A 17,730-nucleotide genomic window follows, 5' to 3' on the forward strand; every position below is an offset into this window, starting at 1 on the left:
TTGCACCAGAAGTAGCGTTATGTCTTACATTAAGCCCTGCCACCAGCTCTGGGTGGAGTAGGCAGTGACGGACTTCCTTCCTTCCTTCCTTTTTCACTGTTGGGTTTTGTTCTTAGTGTCTCTGTAGATATAGCCATTCCCCTGAGTAGCTGAAAGTTAAAACTGTAACATTTAATGATATGCTGTAATGTAAAAAGGTATCTGTCTCTCACAGATGTCTTCTGTGTGGGGTTGTCACTCTGAAATGTTTCAGATAATCAAAACGCTCTATGTCAGACAGAGAAAAGCTAAGCAAATAAATACAAATTAAACAATTATTTGTAAAGATTTGTAAAAAAAAAAATATTTTACAAATCTGTGCGAGGAAGTAATCACCCCTACACATACATTTTTTTTGGTTAACTGTGGATGAACTTTGGCCTACTCTTCTTCAAAAATTGTGTTTTTTAACCCCTTCATCCCTAGAGCCATCTAATTTGTTCCAAGAGACTCTGGGGAACAAGGGTTAAGCGTAAACAACCCATTTAAGGTCATTACAGGATTTGAATTGGATTGTAGTACAGGTTTCGACTAGCGCCCACCCACTCCCCCCAAATAAACCCTTAATTTTCTATATATATTTTCTCTGAAGCCATTCAGTGGTGGACTTGCTGGTGTCCTTCGAATCACTTTCCTCCTGCCTTACGTAAAATGCTCTTAAATTCTGAGGTCACAAACTGATGAACCCTCAGTATTTTAGAGAGCAGAATTTATGCTTCATTATGTGAAGACATCCAGGTCCAGAAGCAGCACAGCAGTCTCACACCGCCACACTGTTACCACCATCATGCTGTCTGACTGATGTCATGTTATTTTTCTGAACTGCTGTGTTGGTTTTGCATCCGACGAGGACATTTCAGAAAGTTCCAGAGTCGTCCGTAACACGCATAGTTACAAAATGTATTTTAAGTAAATGTCATACATATTTCTTTGAACAGATGATTATTATGACCCAATGCTCAGCGCAAAATACAGAATAAGAGAAATAAAAATAAGCATGTCAACAGTTCACATAAGAACAAAGATGAAAAATAACAGTGAGGATGTGTGCGATGTTGTTTTTGAGTGAAAAGGAGACAGAACATACATTCTGCACAGAGTCAAAAGAACTGACAATGAACGTCACATGTGTGCAAAGTGGCAAAATGATCTATAAAAACAATGCCAAAGCAGAGCAACTATAAATATGAAAGCTTCTGCTGTGTTTGTGTCATGTTTTAGTCCTTAAAATACAAGGTTAAATCAGGTAGATCCCTCCTCCGAACAAACTTTTCATCCATGTTTTTCTAACATGTCATATGGATGTTTAAAGCCAGCTTCATTTATGCTGAGCGATATGAATAAGTAATAACCGCTTAAGAAAAGATCATACAAAATTTTATGCAAAATGTCATAAATTTTTTTTTTTAAAAACCACTATTTGTGCCGTGCAAGTAATTAAAACACTTGTTCCCACCACATCAGGTGCTCTTGGTTAGATTACGGGTTTTCGACATTTTACAGGGGGCTTCCCCTCTTTAAAGCTCAGAGATTTAGCTGAAGTGAGGATGTGCGATCAAAAGAGCTGTCTGAGACCTCCAGAAAGAAGATTGTGGTTGCTTCTAGGAGGTTTCGAAGGGATTTAGAATCCATTAGAAAATCGCCTGCAAGTGGAAAGACATTCATAGCTGCAGCCATCAAGCTCAGGTCTGTTTGTTCCAGAAAATTCAAAAAAACCAGAAAAGAACGGCGAAAGTTATTTCAACCACTAAGAGTAAGGTGAAACATTGAGTAAGGAAGGCGTTTCATTTTCCACAGAATATATTTTTGTTGATATATTTTGCATTGTAAGTAAAACTAATTTACCTGGAATTAAATTATCTTATTGTCCATACATGTAAAATCATGATTTCTTTTGAAGGTAGTGACACTTAATGTTTTTTTTTTTTCCCCACATAGCTGTATTTGTACCACACAATTCTTCTGTAAATTGTGTTATTTATTCTCATAAAATGAAGGAAATATGAAGCACAAAGGACACCTTTAATAATTAAACAAGCCCCTTTCTAATAATAAGTTCTCAAGGGGCATTATTACTCCCATAAAGACCAATCAGACTGACTGTCACCTTTCTTCCTGTTATTGTGTGCTCTTGCTCCCGGTGACGACATGGAGACCAAATAGATTTTAGTTTCTCCAGCTCATTATCTCGCCGCCAGGCTCGCAAATAGGTTTTAATTGAAGTGAGTCTGCAAGCAAATGACACTATGCAGAGATCCTTCCTACAAGTTCATGTTGGCTTATTAAAAAGAAAAAAAAAAGACAGCTCTAACTAGTCTTTTTCAGAAGCAACAGAGCGCTAATGTAAATGTAAAGCTGTACATCTGTTGATTTGAAAGTTATGTTGCTGAACAAAAATGCTGCACATAACGTTGGAGAAAACTCGCAGCTCCTCGAACGTTAACTCGGCATCCAGGATCATCCCACACAGGCTGAAGCCGCCTCACCGCAGCCTCCCACGCTCACAGCGGCACAGGCCTCGCTGTGGGAAGCTGCTGCACAGGAAGCCGTGTTTCTGAGCATCAGAGCGTGGAAGCTCTGTTCCTCTCAGACCAGGGATCCTCTTCATGTCTGCTGCTTGCTGCAGGTCAGAGAATGGACATCTTATTCTGAAAATCCACCTTCTTAAGGCTGAATAATGTCGGACTAATATGAAACAAATCAGACATTGGAATCATTTCATCATAAAACACTGAGAACAATATATTGTTTTAATCCCAGTGTTAGATGTTCAGTATACACCATTGTTATTGTGACACTTGGTAAAAATGTGGAAACATAATTGCTGTAATATCACAAAAGCAAAATCTGGCAGAAAAGCTCTTCTTCTGCTGGTCCAATATTTGAAGTTTTCAGAAAGCCTTCACAAGTATTTCTTTGAATCGGCAGCTTAATTTCTTTTTGTGTATAACGTTTTATTCAAAGGCAAATTTGATGTTTTTGCTAAGCACCACTTTATTTTCATGCATTCACCGTCATTCTGGGGTTTTTTCAACTGATTCTACTCTCAGAGAAGATCACTTTAATAGACAGTTGAGGTATTTTCCTAAATTGCTAAATTATTGTAGCCAAAAAATATTTTATTTTTTAAATCACTAATCTATTCTTGCAGTGGCCAATTGGAAAATTAGACTGAGGTTAAAAGTTCTGATTTTTGGTTTGAATGAATGATTTGACATGTATTGCAATGTGTTTCTGATCTAGAAATATACCATAGAACAAAGGAAATTACTGCTTTCCATTGCATTTACGCCTAATTCAGTCCACGATTGGGCAGAAAAAAGTTTCATGGTGTAATAAACTTTAAAATAGACCATTAGCTAACCAGAAAGCACAAGAATGGATACCCGTCATATTCCTGTCGCACGTTTTATTTACATAAAAAGACCCTTAAAACCACAATGAGCATAAGGTGGGTGTTATAGAAAGTAATTTATTACACAAACCAAAGCTAGTTTACAAATACAGTTTCCAGTCATGTGCGTGTGTATAGTCTAGTATGAACAAACCCCCTCATTTCATATTTACAGACTTTGCATACAGCGTGGTGTTCCTGTTTCTTTTGCTTACGTCATTGCTTCAGCATCCAAGAAAAAAAACAAATCAGGATTTAAAAATCAAGAGTAAAATCTTTAAAAAAAAAAAAAAAATCTACATTATGAGTCGAGCTGATTTATGCCCCCGCGCTCCGTCTTTTCAGCCAGGTTTGTGTGCAAAACAAACAGGAGAGGAGAAAAAAAAAAAAAAAGCCAGCACTCGTGGCCCTGGCGATGCTCTAGACAGGCAGCCGAGAGGCCAGCCTTTCTCCGGACTGCCTAACAACAGCATTTGGCAGGGATGATTGACGGTTTCTTACAACCAAATGTAAATTATCAGAAAACTTCTGGTAAAGCGCCGAGAAAAAAAATAAAATAAAACAACAAAGAAACTAAAGCAACAACACAAATAATTCCCAAAGACTTCCACCTCCTATTTTTTTTTTTTTTTTAAATACTGATAGACGTGTTTATGACTTTTTTTTAAAAAGCTGGAAATAAAATACAAATACAACACAAGACTGGTTTCTGGAACAGGCTCCACCCAGTAGGCCAGGAATAAGAACAGGAGGGTATAATGCTGCCAAGAGACCCTGAATCTGCCAGTTAAACATACAAAATAAACTGTTTAATTAACCCAAATAAAAACTGGCCATACATCTTTTAAGAAAAAGTCTTAAAAAATATTCCAAAATGAACAGCAGGAGGTTAATCCTTTCACTGCACAGCAACTTAAGATTACCTGCACAAAAATCCATCTGGCCGACCAACCTGATGAGTGAGACGTTCCCGTGGAAAATCTCCCAGATAAATGTGTTTTTGTTTGCCCGCTTCACCGATGAAGCAGATGGAAGTAGTTTACTAGCAGAACTCGAATATGTAAATAACGGTCCATCAGAGGCCCCTTACTTCCTCTAAAAACATAATAATAATAAAAAAAGAATTGTCCCTACTGTGTGTTCAATCTCTTTCTTTACATGCCTAAACAAGGATTTCACTGTTCATCTCAAACAAGAGGATCAGTTTTTGTGCATGTAAACAGTATTACCCCCCCCTCCCTCTCCTTGTTCTTTGTCCTGGTCTAAACGTCAGGGCAAGGTGAGCACCAGCGGTCAGCTAAGTGGAACAGGAAGGGATTGGAGCTGCTCAGGCCTCGCCATGCGGGGCAGAAAGCTACCTCTGCCGTCCAATGGGACGTCGATTCCTCTGCCACTTCCACTGATTCAGGTTGACTTGATTTAAATGGAAAAAGAGCATGCAAATGATCGCCGATCAAAGTGGATGCACCAGGAGCAGAGCAGAGCAGCAGAGCAGGCAAGTGTTTGGTTGCCTTGCGTGGCCACAACTAATCTTTTGGACGCTGCTAACAGAAGAAGCCGACAGCTTGACGACCAGATCTGGTGATGACTCGCTTTAAATGAGATTATCAAATTTGATCTACAATCAACGCTCTATATCAGGCGACCTGTGGATTATCTCAGCAAGACTTAATCTCAGCGCGTTTGTCTCTGGGAGTGTGTAAGCGCAGGATTAGATACAGCAAAAGGCAAAGAGGTGTGAGCATGTTGCCGCTGCTCATGTCCGATCTTGGAGACCATTTCCTAGCTCATGATGAACGCTGGAAAGCTATTTGTGGGAGGATACAGTTAATAAGAGTCCACTGGTGTTTGCCTACTTTTGCAGAAGTTCAAGTAATCCATCAAGCAAAAACTAAGAGATGCTGCTCTGGTTTGGTGTCTGCTTCGTCATGGCAACCTTTGTGGTCCAACGGCAGCCTAAAGCATACGGGAGGAATAGCTCCCCCCTCCCCTTGTGGCAAAAACTAAACTTCAGTCTTCCTTAAAACGAAGGTCTACCAGTCTGATTTTAACAGCGGACTGGGATTCCTCGATCATCTCAATCAGTGTCAGTGGCTTGCCGAAAATGAGCCAATCTAACCAGCAGTCGGCTGGTAGCTGGTGTAAATCTCCCGCCCCAATGAAACGCACACAGGTGAAGAGCCTGAAGGTTTACAGCGGCAGTCATTTACTGTGCTCCTTCCTTCCTAAACCCGAGTCCCAGGGTAAATAGAGTCCAACAAACAGCCAGTTTACAGCGGTAGTCATGTACTGCAGTCTTTTCTTCCCCTTCCCTCCCCTCCCTCTCGTTCTAGTGATCCCTCTTTCCCCACTGAGCCCTATCCCCGGGTAGAACAGCCCAGGGTGAAAACAGTCCAAATATGTCTGCCGTTTTACAGCAGTGCACATCTATTGCTCTTCTTTCCGCGGCGGGCCTGCAGCGCCGCCCTGGTTGCCATCTCGAACACCTCCCGTACGCCATCCTTGGTCTTTGCAGAACATTCCATATAACCAAAGGCTGCGATGCGCCCGGCCATGTCCCGGCCTTCCTCCGACTTTACTGGTTCCTGTGGGATGAGGAGACAAATCAAGAGTCGGTTCAACTTCACACGTTCATGATGGTTGACATTTATTTGATCCAGCCTCCCCTTTAGACAATTATTCACCACTATAGAATAACCAAGTCTGTGCACCGCAGCTCCCAAATAAAGACAGCAAAACCATCATCACTGACATCTTAATGAAAAAGATTTATCTAATGAAAACTTGATTCTTGTAAAAATAACATCTTGGTTTTTAAGCTGAATAATTTTTAGACATAGTTTTAGTTCAATGTTCAAACTGTAGCATAATTTGACAGTCCAAATTATGGTGCAGTTCATATGAATAGGATAGTAAAGTAGAATGTACTTAAATATGTCAATAAAGTACAATTAATAAAAATGTTTGTGATTTACCATTTGCTTATCTTTACTGAGTTTATTTGCAGTATGATAAGATTTTTAACTATTTTAACAAACAATTTAGATATTGAAGGTGTTTAGATATCGACACCTTCTGTTTGTGTGTAAATTCTTACCACCAGGCCAATTCAGATGTTTTGTAAATATCAATACACATAAATAGTTGAAATACCAACAGAGAGCCTTGTGGTACCCCAAAACAATGTTGAAATATTCAGAGAATGACCTAAATAATTAGAAATAAGGCATAAAAAGAGGCACCTGCTTCATCTTGGCCAGCTCTCGACGCGTGTGCTCATCATTACGTAGATCTTTCTTGTTTCCTACAAGGATTATAGGGACGTTGGGGCAGAAGTGCTTGACCTCTGGGGTCCATTTTTCAGGAATATTTTCTGTCATTTTAAAGAGAAAAGAAAAATAACTGGGTTACATAGTGTTTAATGTAGGAGGATGTATTGTAGAATTACGATTAACAACAAAAACTATATTCTTAATTATCTAATTTGACCTTATAAAAATTATGGGATCATTATAACTTTAATGTGATTAGAAGATCTGGAAAAGAAACAATTGGAAAATGTGTGACTAAAAAATGTCAAATGTTCCTTTTCAAGAAGCTCTAAAACTAAAGTTGAATGTTTTCAATCTACAAACTGCTTTAAAGAAAATAGGCAAAACAGGAAAGTGTACTGCAAAAAGCAGAAGCATTAAGTTTTTTTTTTTTTTTGGAGTGGGGGTGGGGGGTGGGGGGGTTGGTTATGTCATGCTTGAACGCCTGTGTGGTTTTGTACTCACCCAAGCTGTCGGGGCTGTCTATGGAGAAACACATGAGGATGACGTCAGTGTCTGGGTAGGAGAGGGGTCTCAGCCTATCGTAGTCCTCCTGACCGGCCGTGTCCCAGAGAGCCAGCTCAACCTGACGCAAACAAACATTAACATGAGAACACGGCTACATGTTTTAAGACAAGGGAACAAGGGGGGAAAAAGAAAGAGGGAAGGAGTTTTAACTTTCATTTTAACAGAAAAACTTTATTCCCATTGGAATTTGATTAAATTATAAAAGCCCAAACCGACCAAACAGAATGCAATTAGACGAGGCAGACAGGATGAAGACCGTTCTAAAAATCTGACCCACATGAAGTAGCTTGTGTTGTCCTTTGCAGCACACAGGGTTAAAAATTAACCGGCCACTAAAGACTCAGTCTCGGCTTCCCAGAATCCCATTAACCAAGAACTAGGTCAGGACTTCCAAATTTGTGGCCAGTGACATGTTGTGTCAGGAAGTTTCATTAAAAAAAAATCTATATCTACATAGATTCACAGAGAAATGGAAAACCTACTGTAATCATACAAAAACCACTATGTAAATAAGCTGCCACCCCATGAAAGGACATGAAAAAGGAAGATTGTCCAACCTGTTTGCCGTCCACTTCGATGTCAGCAACATAGTTCTCAAACACGGTGGGAACGTAGACCTCAGGGAACTGGTCCTTGCTGAAGACGATAAGAAGACAAGTCTTCCCACAGGCTCCATCGCCGACTATCACCAGCTTCTTACGGATGGCTGCCATCCCTGGAGAAGAGCAATAAAAATAGGTGCGGTTAGGCAAAACATCATCATCTGAAGGAAAATAAAATAAAAAGTAGCATTTTTGCCCTCTAGAATCAATGTGTAATTAGCGCAGATCTGCATAGTGCAGATGCAACACCATGCTTGACACATTTAACCACACAGACTAAGAGCAGCTTTCACAGCCTCAGGTACAGCAAACCTGGGCAGAGAGGATAAAATTCAATATCAAATTAAAGTATTGACTGTACATATTTAGCTGACATTTAATCACTCTATAAATGACCAAAAACAGTCAACATAAACTTTTTGTGTCAGAGGATTGGCTCATCTCAAAGACTGTGGTTGTCAGTTTGCCCCAATGGACGGGTTGGAATCACGCTTTAAATGCAAAACGTAGTTCCAGATCTTTAAATACCCGGAGCTTCCTGTTCTCACACGCCATCAAACAATCACAGCACAGAGCAGGAACATGTGAGCTGCCAGGAAGTCACATTTAGCCAAGGCTCCAGTAATTCAGACCAACACTAGAGTGTAGGTGGCCAACTGAGTTAAAGGAAGTCCAGGCAAATAATGACACAGATTCTTACAGGTAAACAAATGAGACTCATCTCTGACCATCAAAAGGGTGTGGACAGTTACTTTATTCACAGTGAGGAAATTAAATAGACCTCAATCATCAGAGATTAATTTAATAGAAAACACACTGCTACAATGGTGCCAAATCTGTGCCTTCATTGTTTGCTGGATAAAAAAAAAAATAATAACTTCCTTAAAAGTCTTGTGTTCTCTGACTCATCAGCTTACAGTAGACGCTAGTTGGATCTGTAGAGCTAGCTATGCAAATGGCTCTCCTTTGTTAGCCTCTGACAAAGAAAAAAAGAATAACAAGCTCATGAGTCATATTCAAAAAATCTGATGACAACATCCAGGTTGATTATGATGCTAACACTTCATTCACAGCCTGTTCCCATCAGGTTTCATCTCAGATGCACCAAAGCCCTGTGAGGTGCCGTAATGCTTCATGAATAGTCTTAAGTAGGACGGCGATGTCAAACAACATCAGACCGTTCCCTTTATGACGGAGGATAAAAAGAAGACGAAATGGGGACGGCTGCAGCCTGCAGGCCGGTCTATGGTCAGTGTTTGAATAAGACAGCCAGTGGGAAAACAGATACAAGTGACCTGCTTTCAACAAACGCTCTTTATGCGTCTCCCACCAAATCTTTAAACCTACCGCACTTAATTGTGAGGAAGAGACGTAGCACAGATCGTTTAAAGCAGCTTCTGATCGTCAGTGGAAAGATGAGATTTGTTAGTTTGTGTGTAAATTTGATGGGCATAAACAATTAAAAATATAAAGGCTAAAGAAAATAAAACCCACTAGCAGCAATGAAAACAATTGTGCAAAACTCGGACCACAAAAAGGCACCAACAATTATGGTTAGAGCTTCTTCTTCATCACAGATAACCAATCCTTTTTTTTAAAGGACTGCGTTCATGTGACCCATCAGGAAGGGTGCAGGATTATGAGTGTAAGAAATGAAAGTAAAAATGGCATATGAATGAGAAGTCAACAGTTTTGAGATGAACACTGAGCTAAGGTTGGGCAATGTGGCTCAAAATCACAGATTTTTTTCATACCAATTCTGATTTAAATTTTTTCCCTCTTGCCTTTTTTCTTAAAAAGAAATTACAAATGATAGGAAATATTTTCAAAACCTTGCTTCATTTCAATCATCATGGTAGTTGACCTGAATTCAAAGTCCAACCAAATTAAAATGAAATAGTGGGCCATGGGCAGGCTGACATCACTGACTGCATTGGTGGAGGAACACCGCCCCTCCCCCAGATTTTCTAAAGACTAAATCTTCAGTTAATCAGAATTTGATTAACTGATAAAATCAGATTAATCAGCCAGTCCTACTGAGAGGAGAGAGTTTTGACAGGATTCATCAGGGATATATCTTACTTTGTCACAACCAAAGGCTTTGATTCCTATTCAAACACACCGAGTTGATGATTAGATGGATCCTATTAGGAATCTCTTCTGATAAGATTTCCCAACTCTTTCAGTAGGGATAGAGAAGGACTGAGTACATTGTTTAGGAGTTTATCTAAACAAAGCCACAAAAACCAATGGACAATGAGGCAATCAATATATTTGTGAACTAATCAAAGCACCAAACTGACTCCAGAGGCTTCAAAAAGCACCATATCAAAATACAGCTACCCGAGGTGTTGCAGAGGTGTGAAGTGAAACGCTTTCCCACAGGCATTACGCCTTGTGTGATATGGATCTTGGTGCATTACCAAAGTAGCTAGCTACCGTTTTACACGATGATTCATCATCTTGTCCTTTACACAGAATGAAGTTGCATCTATTGGCAGGAAATATCCCACACAGTCAGAGTAGAAAATTAGCTGCTATTTAAGGCTGAGAAATATTTTAGCCTCAGACAGAAACCTGGCAGGTCCTTTGCTTTTACCACCTGATGAGTGTTTAGGAAATGGACTATGTGTAGATGAAACTGGAATGCGTAATTAAAACATCTTATCTTATAATAATGCTGCTTGATTTGTTTAGTTGTTAAATCGAAAAATCACTCAGCAAAACATTCTTCTGGTGTTTTAGAAAGTTATGGAAAACAAAACCAAACTTGTTCCCAACATCTCATTACCAAGCTGACTAACAGGACTGAGAGTTAACCTGTGGAATGACAATCACTGGGTCCAGCCTACTTGTGCTTTAAATAGACCTCTATTCTTAGGTTGATGGGAAAAAAAGAAAAGAAAAAAGGACAACGATCTGAGACATTGCCCATTAACAAGATGTTACCTGGCACTATTAAGTGAGATGAAGTCAGTGCATAGTATGTGTACTTTACTCCAGGCTTTAAAGCAAGGCAGCCACAAACGGCTAGAAAGAACATCTGCAAATATCATAACATGTTAAGTGGATAACCACACATATCACACAAGTCTTCAATTTAAGACTTTAATTAAATTCTTTTTTTTTCAGTGGTCGTGAGAGTTTAAAGCTAGGGAAACCAAACATTTTATATTTGTGTGATTCTGACAGGTTGATCCTGTTCTCAGGTAACTTGGAAAATTACAAAAACATCCATTCAACCAAGTAATCACTGCAGAGACAATTACGTCTGTTTGCAATGTGGTGTGTCACACCAATGTTGAACCATCATCAACGCAGACACCACAACAGCAGCAAGACAATCAGATAATTAGTGGTCCTTTAACCTGTCAAATTTATTATATTAAATCAAAATAATTCAAATGGACTTTTATAAGAATAGTGATGTTACAAATCATCTGTCAACATCTCACAGCTTAAACAAAATTAAGTTGCCTTATTGGGGTCATATCTGATGTGTAACCAACAGCGGATGTAGTTAACGTGAAAATAAACAGTTAAAGAAAGCACTATCTGGAAAGTGTGTCAGCATTGAAAAAAATGTAAATCTTTAAGTAAGTAAAGCTTCAGAAACTGGGCTTAAGCTATCCAATATGTATTACAGACAAATTACACTCAATACCCAACAAAGCATGAACACATAGTCTAAGCTTGCTTGTGTTATCCTTCATTTACAGGAGGATCTTTTCCCCAAAGTAAAGGTGTTAAGCGGTCGTCTGTTTACAGCGGACAGTGGCTGACTTCCCTTGGTGAAACTGAAAAGATGAATTTACTAAACAGATTTGAGCTTGACAGCATGACAACCCTGCAGTGAAATCCTGCTCACACCCACCCATGTCTTGGGCACAACGAAAGAATCACAGCAATATTCATGTGCTATATACAAGCCACTCACTGGCAAGAACCCCAAATATAATACATTTTAATGAGTTATTTGAGCAAAATTAGGCTTTTTAATTAACGATTCAACTTTTGGTTTATGTAGGGATAATACAACCTGTGCCTCTATGAAGTAATTTTATGCTTTGATAAATAATTAATAGCAACGCATAGATTAAATATATTCCATATTTAAGACACCACTGGCAGACATGAATATGGGGAAGAGAAAACAAAGACCGTTGCTGTTTTTAATCACAAAACACAAGAGAATTAATCTGGAAAAAATAAAAAACGTGAAGGATGTCATTACCCGAAAGCCTGGAGCAATGAGACATTTAACCAGTTAGAAAACCGACATCTGAGGTGAAGGGCGGCAAACCCCTACGAGGAAGTCACGGAAAATAAAAAAAGAAAAGCTGCGCATAACCATCGAGAGCTACCAGTGTCAAAAAAACTTTTTTCTTTTTTTTTTTTTCCTAAACTGCAAGCCACTGGGTGGGTCACCAGAAAGATGGCGTCATCACAGAGGCAACAGATGGCTAGTGTGTCCGCAGTGGAAGAATGGGTGGGTGGCCCCGACACACACCAAACTTACATATCAATATATTTTATATGCTTATTAGTGAAGGTTAAATTAATTACAAACAATACATATTTAAATGCCGAATATATTTAGCTGAATAAAGATGCTGTCTACTCACTAATGTGGCACAAAATCTACCAAAAAAAAAAAAAAACTACGTTTAACGCGAATGTAGTCTTTTAACTAACTTAGCTGTTTAAGTGTAGCTTAATATTCCGTACATATTGGGGGAAACTAATTTTACAAAAAAAAAAAAAGAAACGATTGAGGGATGGGAAGCTGCCTGATTAGCCGAGGGAAGGAAAAAAAGACCTCATTGTTTGGTTACGGCTCGCAAATCTAGGCCAGTCTTTGAGGCTCAGTTTTTAAGTCTGACATAGTTTTCGCAGTCCCCATTAAAACCTACATTGACCGTATGTGAAATGTGCAATACATTTTTGTCTTCATATTTCTGAATTAACACGTCTAGGTTTTTTTTTTTAAACAAAGTAATGTGGCGACTGCGGAAGAAGCACAGAAACCGAGGTCGGACAGTGGGGGGCAGAGTACTTAGCTACGGTAAGCTAACCGCGCTAGCATTTAGCCTCGCTGGCTCGGCCTCCCAAAACCAAGGACAACTTTATAAATTAATGTTCTAAACTTTTAAACTAAGCAACACGAAACAAGTGTCTTATCTAAAACATTATGTAATCAAGAAAGTAGTTTACCTTCAGTTTATGTGCCAAGCGGTCGGGTTTTTCAGTATTTCTCGAAGCTAAGCGGCTCTCCAGTCTGCCCAGTCGTTCGCTGCTTCCTCCTGTCTCAGTCTGATACAATGAATTAGTTCACGGGAGCGCGCCGCCACCGTTATGGGGTTTGTAGCTGGGGGAGGGGTGGCAGGCACGAGCCCAAGAGCCACGCCTGCGCGGGCACGATTGGAAAGGAGCACTACCAGGGAGCTAAATGTGTAATGTTGGTGAATTTAGCCATCAACAAGGTCTGTTTTCAGGCAGGCGTGGAATTTCATACCTTTCTAATTAACTTGTAGCTCACTGAGTCACACACTCTTAGTACCACAAATAGTACAACTTTATGACAGTAACTGTTTACGAAGGATGAAATCGGTAATGACTATTTATTATACCTTTTGTTGACTCCAAAAACACTCAAAACCCAAAGTTTCCTTAAATTTTAAGCAACAGTAGTATTTTTCAAGAGCATAGTGTTAATAAAAATACTCAACTGTTAATTTAATCGTTTTAGCATCAAACTCAAACATTTTGGGGGGGGGGGTTGTTTTGTTTTTTTCTGGCATCATATTATTTTAAAATAAAAATAATGTTGTTTACACAAAGCCAAGCAGATTAACAGGTTTAAAGCTACAGTTAATTAAGCTACAACCTCAATGAATCGGAAAAAAAGCTTCTTGCCCCACCTAGCGGTAATTTAATGTAATAAAAGTACTCAAAGCAATGGGGAAATACTGTACACATAAAATCAACCCTTTTAGTTTTCATTAATATATTTGAAGAATGTTACTACAAATTTGTTGAAGTTAAAAGTTGAAATTCAAAATGATTGTTTTTTCTAAATATTTAACTTAATGAGTTATTGGGGCCTGCCACATATGCATAGAGCAGTCAGTCACAGCCTCCCTTGCAATGCATGGAGGCACCTATTGTTCTACCATCAATAGAATGTCTCTTTAAAATTATATATTTTTTCTTCCATCACCATTAACCTTTGTGTAATCCTAACATTCTGTTTACTCCCCTTGTCCTACGGGTCGAAAATGACCCGCCCTAACAAAAAACCCAAAATAAAGAAAATTAATTGAATTTTAAACCCAGCTTTAGTGCTATTCTAAGTTGAATTTGTTTTCAAAACACATTATAGAAAATTGAAAAGTGGAGGAAAATTCTGTTTTTATTTTGCAATTTTGCAACTTTCTTTCAGTAAATGGTTCAAGTAAGGGACTTGAAAGATAATAAATATGGTTGGAATAGATGATTTTTTTTTTGACAGAAAAAAATCTGACTGGTGGTTTCACTGAAGGCTGAGCGTCTATGTTTCTGTAGAGATCACAGTCGAAGTAATGATCTGCACAGCTCTGGATTCTGACCAGTAAATAAAGTTCATTTAGTTCATAAACATCAAAAACGACAAGAAGCTCATGATTTGCATTTAAATGAAATCCAAGCTGAACATTTAATTAAGATGTGTTGACTTATATTTGCAAAAAAATAATCAAAGACCAAGAAAAATGTATTTAACAAAACTTTATTGTACATTTTTAAATAAGCAATTTATGAATAAACATATATTATTTAAAGACAGATCAAAAGACACAGATCTATGGACAGTGAAGAGTTTTAAAAATTAATGGCACACTTGAATAATTATTACATAAGTTATTTATTGTCATTTGACACTCTTCATTCCCCATAAGAGTCAGGACATACTGGAGCAGCAGTTTGGTATTAAGCTTTGAAAACATAAAAATCAAGTTTGTCTCTCATATAGTTTTAGTTTTTCTCTTAATTTTTCTAAAACTGTATTAGTTCTTAGAAAAATATACATTTTGAAACCTTAAAAAAAATTAATAAATCTTCAGTCCTACATTATAAAAAAATTAATGTAAAATTTTGCTGTTTCTCTAAATTATTCTTAAAATATATTAGGGAAAGATTATGAATAAAACACATAGTGCTATTAACATGAGTTTTATTAGAGGTTTAGAGTTGTACTGTTTTTTCAGTTGGGCAGGTTTTACAGGTTTAGTTTTACCCTGTGTTTGGACTGGAAAATGTCAAATCTGGCAACAGTGGCGAATTGCGCCATTTTTGTTATTAATAAGCGTGGCGCGCATGCGCCATGTTAGATAGAAATATGGCGCAACTTCTACTTGAGCGTTTAAAAAAAAAAAAAGAAAAAGACGCTGCTAGCATCTGGCCGTACGGAGACATGAGGCTGTCGGTCTGAAATTCATGAACTTTGGGACCTGGATTAAAAATTATATTTTCTGATCTCCCAAGACGCGGAATCCGATTGAAATCATGTCAGTGTTCGTCTGCCACGAGGCCTAGTTTGGCGTCTTGTATTTGACTTACGAGCAGGCCACGGGAGCGCCATGTTTGAAATCGCTGCGTTGGTTATTCGGTAAGTTGTTTTTCGGAAACCTTATTCTAAATTTTTTGTCTTTTTTCACCGATAACGTTAGTGAAGTCATTTTTTGTGTCTAAATAGAGCAGCACACAAGGGGAGACCCGACCATGGACTTTCTGAGGAGATATAATGGCATCAAAAAAAAAGAAAAAAAAAAAAGATATAATGGCATCTGGAGGTAGCAGTTGATCGATTATGGATATACTACTATCAAGCTGAGGACTCCCTACAAGGTGCATGGCGGATCCGCCCGACCCATCAAAGGTTGGTTAGGTCAAGCAACTGTTCCAGTGGCGGAACAGAAGACATCTCCAGGTAGGAGCTGTTCCGGGTGATGCTAACGCTGTTGAAGGCCCACGCTAGGCCTCTTGGTGTGCTGGTTTGGTTTGATTCTCTGCCGAGAGTCAATGAGCTGAGAAATATTCTGCTGTTGTAAATCCTTCTGTCTTTGGATTTTTAGTGTTGTTTGAAGCAGTTGCTGTGGTTTTGTGACCGGTGGAGGTTTAGGTGTAACTAGAATCTAATATAATCTGAAGTTCCTGGCTTAAAGTCAGTTGTGATGTGAAAGCGAGATGGCTGCCAAGGATTTGGCAAATACAGTTTTAAAGGCTGTAGGAAGTGATTCAGCGTAGGCTTTGTAAATATCACTAATAAACCTTGATAACATACCTACTTTTTAATACTAATATGTCTATGTTGACATTTGTATAACTGCCTTAGGATATTTGTCTTTCCAAATATCAAATATGTTTTTGGGTGAAGATGAGGTCTTTATATTTCAACATACATAGTTTTATTTAAATTATTATTTCTTGTACCTATTTAATATTTAGTTTGAAATTTAGGATACAAACTGTAATAATTACACAACTCAAACAAATTTAATTTACGATCAATTTAAAGTTGAAAACCGATTAGTTTTTGCGCCGAAACAACGCGTGGCCGCTTGCAATTTCGTCATTTCTTCACTTAATTTCTTCTGGACGACTATGGACATAGGAGAGATCTAGTGTATATTTATCCCATAATTTCAGCTGCACAGAGACCTGCGCAATTTGGTGGATACACATTGTGGCTATGCTGCATTTGATAAGTCTGCCATACAATGTATTAATGCGCAAAAAAGAGTTTGCGATGATCTGTATTTGTAGATGTCTGTGTTTAACTTAATTTCTATAAAAAACCTGTTTTACCTCTGGTCTTTCTTTATATCGCATCACATCCAGGGGCACAGGAATTTAAACTGCAACCAAAGTTTAATGAATTCTCATCTTCCTTATCTCCTATAGAGGAAGTTTCAGAGTATTCATCTGATTCATCTGAGGGGGAAATTCTGTCGGACAGTTAGATTGTCAGCTTCTGTGGTGGAAAAATGGAAACAGGCTTCACATTTACAAGACAAGAAAGATTCATTGTCTTTGTTGATGCACTTTTTTGATTGTCCAGGTTATTAAAACTTCAGGCTTTCACTTCTCTCTTTGGGACGTTCGTACCATTCATAAACGCCTCTTAGAGAAAGTTTGGGCTGAAGTTCAGGAGGAAGAAATTGATGGTGACCCAGCAACGATCTCAGTCCATAGCCAGAAGATATTTGAGGCTATTTGTAAATCATTTAGGGGATCCAGTCAAGTTGTGGGAAGTTTCTTACAGAAAACGCAGTATTGGACAGAATAGTTGTGGTGTCAGTCTTGAAATGTGTTGCAGAGAAACTGCCCTTAGTTGCGTGTTTTTTCAAAGGCCTGCGTGAAGCCATATGCAAACCCTTTAAACAGAGACGTGTGAAGTCCCACCCCACCTGTGCAGAATCCAGTCAGCCAAGAGGAGACTGCACTGGATGGAAAATGAGCCGTCTGCATCATCTGTGGTTGAGGAACTCTGCAGTGGAGATCATGCAGGAGATGAAGCATCGTCAGGTTCTGCTGCAAATGTAAATCTCTATTTACATTTGCAAATGGAGATTTGATGGAGATTTGCAAATGTAAATGTAAATCACTGGTTCTAGAACGTGTTCCAGAGTCTGGCAGCAAACAGGTGGAAAACCAGGGAGAGAATGACCGTTTCTCTCCGGGTGCTCTGGGTTTTTCTCAAAAACAGAAATATGTTCAATAGACCCAGCATCCATGTTGGGTTCATTGGTGTTTCAACAGCAATGAGTGAGTGTGTGTGTTTAGCATTTCTGTGTATTCATTTGATTTTCTAGTAAAA

At 38.6% G+C, this 17,730-nt stretch overlaps 1 protein-coding gene across 1 annotated transcript; it reads right to left on the bottom strand.

Annotated features, from left to right (window-relative positions):
• Positions 1-3,491: 3,491 nt before the first annotated feature.
• rhoab (ras homolog gene family, member Ab) lies at positions 3,492-13,240 on the bottom strand. Its single transcript, XM_014967912.2, has 5 exons — positions 13,089-13,240; positions 7,830-7,987; positions 7,210-7,330; positions 6,676-6,806; positions 3,492-6,018 (listed from the first exon to the last, which is right to left on the bottom strand). The coding sequence occupies exons 2-5, from the start codon at positions 7,983-7,985 to the stop codon at positions 5,845-5,847; spliced, it is 582 nt and encodes a 193-aa protein (XP_014823398.1). The 5' UTR covers positions 7,986-7,987; positions 13,089-13,240; the 3' UTR covers positions 3,492-5,844.
• Positions 13,241-17,730: the final 4,490 nt, after the last annotated feature.

This window comes from Poecilia mexicana, unplaced genomic scaffold, assembly GCF_051168715.1.
Source record: "Poecilia mexicana isolate PSO_F unplaced genomic scaffold, ASM5116871v1 scaffold_7, whole genome shotgun sequence".
In the NCBI taxonomy this organism is placed as follows: Eukaryota; Metazoa; Chordata; class Actinopteri; order Cyprinodontiformes; family Poeciliidae; genus Poecilia; species Poecilia mexicana.